Below are 9,500 nucleotides of genomic sequence, written 5' to 3'. Positions count from 1 at the left end.
TCTCTCTCTCTCTCTCTCTCTCTCTCTCTCTCTCTCTTGCACAAAAGGTTTTAAAGAATATAGCCCCGCGATTCCTCCGGATAGCGAGAGTTTCACAGCTATGCCACCCAAGTTGGAAAACTTATTTCACTGTATATACCCCTCCCCCGTTCCCGCTCATACTTGCGGCCTGGGTGCTGTTATACGCTTCCTCCGTATTTTATTTAGTCTCCGGGAGGAGTGCAGGCCGGGTATGGTGGAGCGGTCGTGAAGTCGACGAGGATGACGAGCACAAGAGGAATAAAAAGATGGGAATAAAGAGGGAAGAGGGAAAAAAAACAATTTAAAAATGATAGTATACAGCGAATGGGAAAAGTACGTGGAGTGCGTTATTTTTCATTATTACTGTGGCGCAGGGATGGCTGTGGTAATTTCACCGCTAATTGTCAATTTTCCAACACCATGGGACAGTTGGTCCAACCCCCCCTGGTGATTAATTTCATCACTTATGTTGTCACTGGCGAACTGGACGCATTCGTTAATTTCATAATTCCCGCTAAAACTGTGTCTCTGGATGTCAGGTGTTATTAATTCAGATTTGGGGGGGTTTAGTGATTTCATGAATAGCAGATTTGACGGTAATTTGGAGAAGTGGAGGGATTGGAAGAATGGAAAAACTTCTAATTCTTGCTAAAGCTTTGTGATTTTACCCGGGAGTTTTGGCGAGTCGAATGGAGGTGGAGGGGATAAGTGAATCTGCGTAGAATACAGAACCCTCAACGGTTTGAGATTCCGACTCCAGGGAAATGAAGTCTTGTGTTCGACAAGGGTTTTTGACATTTGCTTATTTGATTTTGCGAGGAGAAAAAAAGGAGGAAGCAACATTTTTAATATGTAGGGTCACGAGGGTCATAAAAACTGCTGTTAATTCCGATTTGGCTATCCAAATAATTTAATAAAACGTGATTTACAATGGAAAAAATTTAAAAACTTAATTCTTGGTTAATCGTTATGATTTTACCTGTGAGTTTTGGCTAGTCAAGTAGAAGTGGAGGGGATAAGTGAATAAGTAAAGATTTCGGAGTTCTGACATCAGCTAGACAAAATTTCCTGTTAGACACGGGGATTACATTTGTTAATTTTTTTATTTAATTTCACGAAGAGAAAAATAAAAATCAAGCAACACTTGTAACCTCTGGGGTCGCAAAGGTCATAAAAACTGCTATTAATTCAGATTTGGCTATTAAAGTAATTTAATGAAAAGTACATTTCACGGTAATTTGAGGGTAGGTACGGAGAGAAAGAATGAAAAAACTTTTAATTCTCGGTTAATCGTTATGATTTCACCCCGGAGTTTTGGCTAGTGCGAACGAAGGTAGAGGGGATGAGTGAAACGGTGTACAATAAAAGGCCCGCGACTGGTTTGGGGATTCTGAATCGGCGGCCGCTTTTCCCGTGCCACCGGGGACTCGTACCAATTTGGAAATGAATATTTCGTCCCGTTATCTAGCTCCCTTCGGGCCAACACCCCTGGATACCTCTAAAGCACACACCCGGTAGTCTTGTACTCAACCTTCTATGCTCCATAGTCTACGTGTATAAAGACTGGGGAAATTAACTCGGCTGAATGTGAAATTGAATTTATGCCCTTATAAGTTTCCTTCATTTCCTTGACCCCACGAGACTACCCGCGCTCAGTCTTTCCTCATTCCCGGAAGTTCTTTTTTTTCCTTATTCTTAGGTTGAGTTAGCTAGGCGTGAAGTTATTAATTAAACTCGATCCTAACCTCATCTATATTCTTTCTTGCAATCTTCTTTATTTAGGTTTCTCTTGAAATTATTTTTCTTTTACGGTTTTAGCTTATGAATGATGAATTATGTTCGGTTAAACAATTTGACTCTTCGCTGGGGATATTGTCTTTAAGATGTGTGTGAAGACATCAGACATGTAAAAAAAAGCATTCACATGCATTTGAAAGGGTCATGGCGGCGGGTGAAGGGCGCATTTTGTTTTGTAATCCTTATTCTGAGCCTTGCGACCCTTATTCTGACCCTTATAACCATTATTTTAACCCTTGTGCCCCTTAATTATGGAATCTTAATTTCGAGTACCAAATTTTTATTACTTGTTAGTCGATTTGGATTTTTATAATACAGAGAGATACCAACAGACGGCAACATGGGACTACCAAAGGCCATAAAAAAAAAACATTTGCCCACTCAAAAACTGAAAAGAGTAATATGAAAAACCATCTCTACAAAATCCTCCTTGCAACCCACCCTTCTCCCTTGAAATATGGCCATATCCTGGATAGTATCGTATCGAACGTGAATAAATGGAAAACGAGGGAATCTCTTGGATTTCACAGGTCACTTTGAACTTGTGGATTTTCTCCTTTTTCCTCGCCTCTCGCTACTCTTTTTCTATATCCAGGCCCATTTCCAATAGTTTTGAACCGTTTCTGAAAACTTCCAACTGCACGATACACTGAGAATGAAATAGACATGTGTGTGCAGTTTGTCGTGTACTTCTGCGGGGGGGAGAGGTGGACAAGGAAAAATAAATAAAGTAAAAGCATTTTGTCTTCATGTGTTACATGCTCTTCGTGTACATAGTCCTGGGTCCCTTCTGCACTTGAGTTAATTTCAAACACCCGGAGTGGTGTATTTGAACGTGTTGAGAGAGGCAAATAGTGCTGATCTTTGTTAATGATAATTTCCGAAATTATTCTCTGGGATGGAAAATTTACGAAGGTTTTATTGCTGCCTGCTGGTGGGGATTAGGTGGGTGGACAGGGGGACAAACGACTTGACAAGCAATGACAGGTTTTTTTCTCTCCTCGTTCATGGAATGGTTCGGATGTTTTTTGATAAATGGCCTGTAGATATCAGTGGCAAGTTTCTCAAGCGTCACGAGAGGAGGGTGGGAACAACGGAAACATGGGTTTCTTCCTTGATACTCGGTCATTTCTTCTTGTATACACATTGGCGTGTAAACCGATGGTAGGACACGGGAAAAGATGAATTGATACGAGTCACGCGTGCTTTATGATCAGTCAGGGGATGTTGACAGTTGTCAGGGGCATTTAATACTCCCTCAAGTCAATTTTTCTGGTGTCATAATTTCTTCTTTTATTGCAAAGTCTGGATTCACTTACTTTTTATTGGTGTCGAGGCCGATGGAGAGTGGAAGGAGGGGCTGATCAGGTGTGAACAGGAATGTGTTGGTACCTGAGCAGGTGCATGTAGACGATGCTTGCAGTTATATTTTTGAGGCTATCGGATCTGTACGTGGTTTTAGATAAAAGGTTTTGAAAAATCAAGTACGAAGACCTGATCAGGTGGGAATGTACCTGATGAGGCACTGGGAATTACAGAATCCGGTGGATTAACCTGAATTGTACATAATCTAGACTAAACTCATTCCAATCGACCCGCATTCACTCAGTCATCCACCTGATCAGGCCTGTATGAAAACCCTGGAATAATCGAGCTCAGCCTGTACCCGAATTAGGCATTTCAGGTACCTGACCAGGCATTTCAAGGTAAAATCAATTCATGCTGGCATCTAAATTAGACCCATTCTAACTAAATTATAATTTCTCAGTGCTCCACCTGATCAGGTCTTACCACAACACATGGAATCTCTAAACATCCATCTGTACCTGAATCAGATTCACTCACGTTGAATTACCACTCCAGTCAACATTTAATTAGCATCCCCGATAACCTTCAACCCCCGTCAATTAAACTTCCCCTTTATATCAAACATCAGGTCACTATATACCTGATTAGGTTCACCCGAATATGGTCGCATCAAAAAATATTTAGTTTCATTTTTTATCATCAAAATGATCAGACGATCTTCCGCTAAATTTTCCAGCGTCCTGAGAGATACCTGATCAGGTATATGAAGAATCAATTCGTGTCTGAATCTGAACTGCACCCGTCACAACTAACTCCTAATAAGTCAGATTTATACCTGATCAGGTCTAGTCAAAAACCTGCAATCACTCAACATCCATCTGTACCTGAACCAGATTTACTCAATGTGAATTTGCACTCGGATCAACACGTAATCAGTATATCCTCTAACCCCCGTTAATCAAATTGCCTCGTTTTACCAAATATCCATGTAAATGTAGATAAGAAGAAAGAATCCACTCTCGAGTCGTGATATCGCGACAGAATACGAAAAAATCCAGTTCCTGAGTGGTAATCTTTAAAGATGTAGACTACACAGCCACCGCCAAAGAATTTGGTTGCCCGTGAGACTACTTCACCCTCCTGGTCACGCCTCTCTTTTCCATGTCGAGATGCGGCTCGCGAAAAATCCCCTGCGTCTCCACCCCCTCCTCCTCTCACTGTTTTTTAACCTCTGGCTCTGGTGAACTGCACTACGGCCATCGCCATGGGAATCACTCGGAGGTTTTTGTAATCGAGTCTTCTATCCGTGCCTTAACCCCGTCTCTCCCCTCAGGTATTCTCCAACGCTCGGTGAATCTAATTGCTCTCTGTGCACCGGGCAGAATAATTTTCCAGCTGCGTTGCTCCTTTTTTCAGCTTTTGTAAAATGCATTAATTCGATTTTCCCGAAACGCACGATTGTTCTGGAATTTTGGATAATCATTTTGTGGACTTTTTTTTCTGTTGCAGGACGACGAGCGCGAAACATCGACATTTTGGATGGTGGCTCGAGTCATCGCATGTTGACGCTAGATACAACAGCCGAAGATTACAACAGTTGTAAGTATTTTGCATGAGTTTTTCAATAATTCTTTGAAATGTATCATTATTTTTAGAGTTGTGGAATTTTTGGCCGTAATATCAAATTATCTGGCTCATTTTTACTGTTCAGTTTAGGAATCAGGAATTTTGGCTAAAATTGATATTTTAGCTCAAAAATCGAATATTTTAATGCTTATTGAAGCACATGATTTTTTAACCCACATTTATGGTTCGATCAATATGATTTTCAGAAAAACTAATTTTTTGAAAACTAGATGTCTAGAGAAATTTTGGAACATTTCCCTTGTTTGATTTATTTTTCTGCTGAAAATGCAGATAATAAAGTCGCTGGCAAAATATTTGATTTTTTAGCCGAAATTGACTTCTCGATTGAACAAAACGCAGATATTTCTAGCACTGAAAAAAGATGATTAAGTATAAAATTAAATATATAAACTTCTGGCTCTAATTTATTTATTTCGTCAAAAAATCAGATATTTAGGGCATTGGTGGAGCATTTTTTTTGTAAAATTTACTCTTCGGCTAAAAAATCAGATATCCCAAGCATTAAAGGAATTTCCGTTTATTTTTGGAGAATTTTCTTTCTATACTGAAGTAAAAAATTCTCAAAAAATCGTTTGATTTTTTTTACCGAAATTTATTCTTTAAAAATGCAGCCAGATATTTTGATGACCTTCAAGATATAATTTTCTAGCCCAAATTCAATGAGAGATTTTTACACTTATCGAATCATACGCCCGTTCGGTTCAAATATATGTCCCTTCGGCCATAAAAAAAATGTCATACATCCTCCAACATCACCACATTTATGTCATAATTTGGGTTAATCAGTGATGAAGATCAACAATATGTCAGTCAACAGGGAGTCTATTCTCGAGTTGAAATCGTGCGTTCGATTTCGACAGGTCGCATACGACTCATGCTACGCCTTATGGGCCGCATGCGACTTTACGAACTCGAATGTACGATTTCAATTCGAGAATAGGCTCCCAGACCTCTCACAGCAAATTTCCACCAATAAAGTCATTAGGATTACATTAGTCATTAGTCGTTATTTTTATGTCACAATATCGTCGTATATTTCTATTTATTCTCGTTGAGTTTTCTACAGGGTATTACAGGCGAGTTTTCGACCGCCTGTAGCTGACCAATAATGCGAAAAACAGCGACATTCATCATTGCCAAAAAATTTTGTTCTGTCATGGAGAAGGGTCTGTGTTGCCAAAATATATTATTTTTCGGCCAAAAAACAGATATTCCGTACATCGAAAGAACTTGATTTTTTGACTGAAATTTACCCTTCAAAAATGCAATCAGATATTTTGATAACCTTCAAGATATAATTTTCTAGCCCAAATTCAATGAGAGATTTTTACGCTTATCGAATCTTATGCCCGCTCGGCTCAAGTATATGTCTCTTCGGCCATAAGAAAATGTCATTAGCATCATTTCTTCCAACATCACCACATTTATGTCATAATTTGGGCTAATCAGTGATGAAGATCACCAATATGTCAGTCAACAGACCTCTCACACCAAATTTCCACCAATAAAGTCGTTAGGATTCCGTTATTTCTATGTCACAATATCGTCGTATATTTCTATTTGTTCTCGTTGAGTTTTATACGGGGTATTTCAGGGGAGTTTTCGACCGCCTGCAGCTGATCAATGACGCGAAAAACAGCGGCATTCATCGCTGCCGCAAATTTTTTGTTCGGTCATGGTGAAAGGGGGGAGGTGGAAACCCATATGAAGATCCGATTTTTCTTGTTCCCTTTTTTCCTCCCATTCTTCTTTATTGCGTTGTGAAGCCTCGGTGGCAATCGCGTGATGCACGATTTCGGGGGTGAAATATCAAGAAAGGAGAATTTCTCCTGCTATCGAGAGGGAAAAACTGATAGAGCACTGATAATGATTTCTGTTACACAACAATTCTTCATTTGATAAGTTATATCATTTGGCTCGCAGTTGCTTCGTCACGATTGTAATACTGTAGTAATGTAATTACTCCGCCCTGTGATTCCACAAACTTTAATGCAATTGTGTATAGAGCAGGGGATATTAGTCACGCATTCGGAATTTCCGGGTACTTGTTTCAGTGATCAACGCTGTAATATGTTTGCCTGGATGTAGACTTGCTGAGGCCTTCTGTTTATCACGATTGTCGACTCAGTAATGTTGACTGCTGTGTACTGTAGCTCGTATTAGACATATCTAGTGGGGAATGCGAGGCACTTTGTCATTCTACCATAAAGTTTGATGAGGATGGGCGAGGGGTGCGGAGAGATTGACTTCGGATTAATTTATTGTTAATGAAAGAGAAGGCAGAATTTACTTGACAATTTGAGGTACATTCTTTTGAATGAGTTATTTCATTTGAACTATTATTCGAATTAATGTGGTTGTGGTTTTTGAAATGGTATTGTAGTATACTGAAAAATAATTCATGATGAAAATATTCAATGAATTTATAGTTCAATTTTTAATTGAGTTTATCTACAATAGTACTTGAACTTTAATTTCCAATCGTTTCAATGATTTTATAATTTAATCTTTTCAGGTCTGAATTTTAATCTCGATATCCAAACATTAGAAAACATTTTAAAAATCTGAAAAAAATTAGAAAGTTTACTTTTGGAGGAAGAGTAATGAAATAATTTATTAATCATTAAAATTAAATATTTAGAAAAATTATTAAATATTCAAATACCTTAAAAATAAATCTGGCCTAATTTTCATCACGTTATCAAGATAAAGCGGAAATTATCGGCTCCATAATAATGAATCAGTCCCAAAGAACATCAACATCCATAAATTCATCAACAATTCCAATCCCAAAAACTTCGATAAAGTACGACTCACCCGGGCTGATGTATCAAAGATCGTGGTATGCATGAATTTTCCCCGAGTATTCGCGCAACACACCGCCCCAAGAAGGTACACTAAGTTATTCGACACTAGTAGACCACAAGTCCTGGCGAGAGGAGGGGGGGTATGTAGTACTTTCAAGACGAAGTACCTAGCTTGCGGTATGAATATGAATGAAGGCCCACCGTGAGAAATGCCAAATAAAATAATTCAAAAAGTGACGTTGAATGCACACGCAATTCTTCCCTCATTTTTTCACTCTTTTCCTTTCTCTTTGTCTCTCTCACCTCCTCCCTGTCTCTCTTCAGCTCAACCGGCAACTTTTCACGGTGTGTAACGAGACGTCAAGAGCCTCCAGTTTGCGTCAAGTTGCTGCTACGTGTCGAGATGAAAATAAATTGTGAAATATTAAATTTTTACGGTAGAACAAAAAGTCGTTTTTAAAGTCATGTTAAAATATCATGTTTTTGTGGTATTAACGATGTGAGGAAGTGGATGAGGAGAGTAAGAGAAAAAATAATAATACGAAATCATTAAGGCAAGAGAGAGAGAGAATGGAGGAGGAAAAAAACTTGAGCTCAGTCACACGTACGGAGTCTTTGTGGGGGAAATTGTTGAAGCACTCGCTTTTGTACATTTTATTATTTTTTTTTTCCTGAATGAGGATGAAAACCACTGGCAACTAAAAAACATTCATCACGTTCTACTGGCTAGTATTTTGCACCTTAGCCCCGTCTGTTACAACCATGTCTTTCATGCATTGCGTGCCATCATTTGTAGCGGAATGATCGTGTTTCATGCGCTCATTGTCACAGGACGTGTGCAATCGAGACTCGTGAATAGAAGGAAAAATTCAACGTGAGGGGGAAAATTGGACGTCTTTCTCACTGTTTGTTTACAGTATCTCGGTATATTATCAAAATCCAAATCGACTTCTGGTAATGAAACTTTGGTACTCGAAATTAAGTCTCCAAAATTACACAATAAGGGCCATAAGGGTTAAAATAAGGGTCGCGAAGTTTATGATAAGGGTCACGAGGGTCGGAATAAGCGTCACTATGGGTTAGACGAAAGGTCACAAGGGTCAGAATAAGTTAGGGTCAGGAAATAAGTGTCATAAGGATTAAAATAAGGGTCACGAGGGTTACAATAAGGGTCGGCATAAGGCTCACGACGGGTTAGATTGAAGATTACAAGGGTCAGAATAACTTAAGACTCTAAAATTAAGGGTCAGAAAATAAGGTTCACAAGGGTTAGAATAAAGGTCACGAGGGTTGTAATAAGGGTAAACACATATCATTTTTATGAAACAAATGATAACTTCAAGAAAAAACTTGAATTTCCTTACCACGAGGGTTATCATGGTTTGATGGAAACTTTCTTTTTTGTCTACAAGTAAACTGATTCAACACGACAAAAGATCTCTTTAGCGAAACATAATTTTTCGGCAGAACTAATTTTCTCTTTCAGCGCATAAATTTCACTTCGGAAACTCGTTTCTATTAGTTTTGTTTTATTCCATCTGCTCGCTATCTGCCACTCGCTCAAAATGATTGTTATCCATGAAAATAATATCCTGACACCTCATTACCATCACTTAATCGTTGCACACCGGGTAATATTAATTTATCTCCGCCATCAGCAATGATCAGATCCCTTGTAACCTCACATTTCACATCCGCCATCCGATCCCAATTTTTTTTCTAGCTCTAATTACATTTGTTAAATTTTCAACGGGAGAATATACATAACTCTCACAGTTTCAAATTAAATACTGGATTAATGTAACAGGAAGCCAGCGGCAATGGTTTTTTTTTCTTCATTTCGATTCTCCGAGTTACGTTGCAGTGCCCATGGTGCACGGAAACAAACACGAGGAAACAAGATGCAAGGGAGAATGGGGT

General features: G+C 38.9%; 1 protein-coding gene across 1 annotated transcript in view; it reads left to right on the top strand.

Annotated features, from left to right (window-relative positions):
• The first annotated feature begins 3,889 nt into the window (after positions 1-3,889).
• The window catches only part of LOC107038767 (lachesin), a 27,997-nt gene continuing 22,386 nt past the window's right edge, over positions 3,890-9,500 (top strand). The window contains exons 1-3 of the mRNA XM_015258025.2: positions 3,890-4,030; positions 4,125-4,194; positions 4,636-4,725. Coding sequence (XP_015113511.2) covers positions 3,890-4,030; positions 4,125-4,194; positions 4,636-4,725 — 301 coding nt within the window. The remainder of the gene's footprint in view (positions 4,031-4,124; positions 4,195-4,635; positions 4,726-9,500) is intronic.

Source organism: Diachasma alloeum, unplaced genomic scaffold (assembly GCF_001412515.2).
Source record: "Diachasma alloeum isolate Michigan unplaced genomic scaffold, Dall2.0 Dall_scaffold_00178, whole genome shotgun sequence".
Classification (NCBI taxonomy): Eukaryota; Metazoa; Arthropoda; class Insecta; order Hymenoptera; family Braconidae; genus Diachasma; species Diachasma alloeum.
Note: the sequence above shows the minus strand (reverse complement) of the source record. Positions and strands in the feature narration are given on the sequence as shown.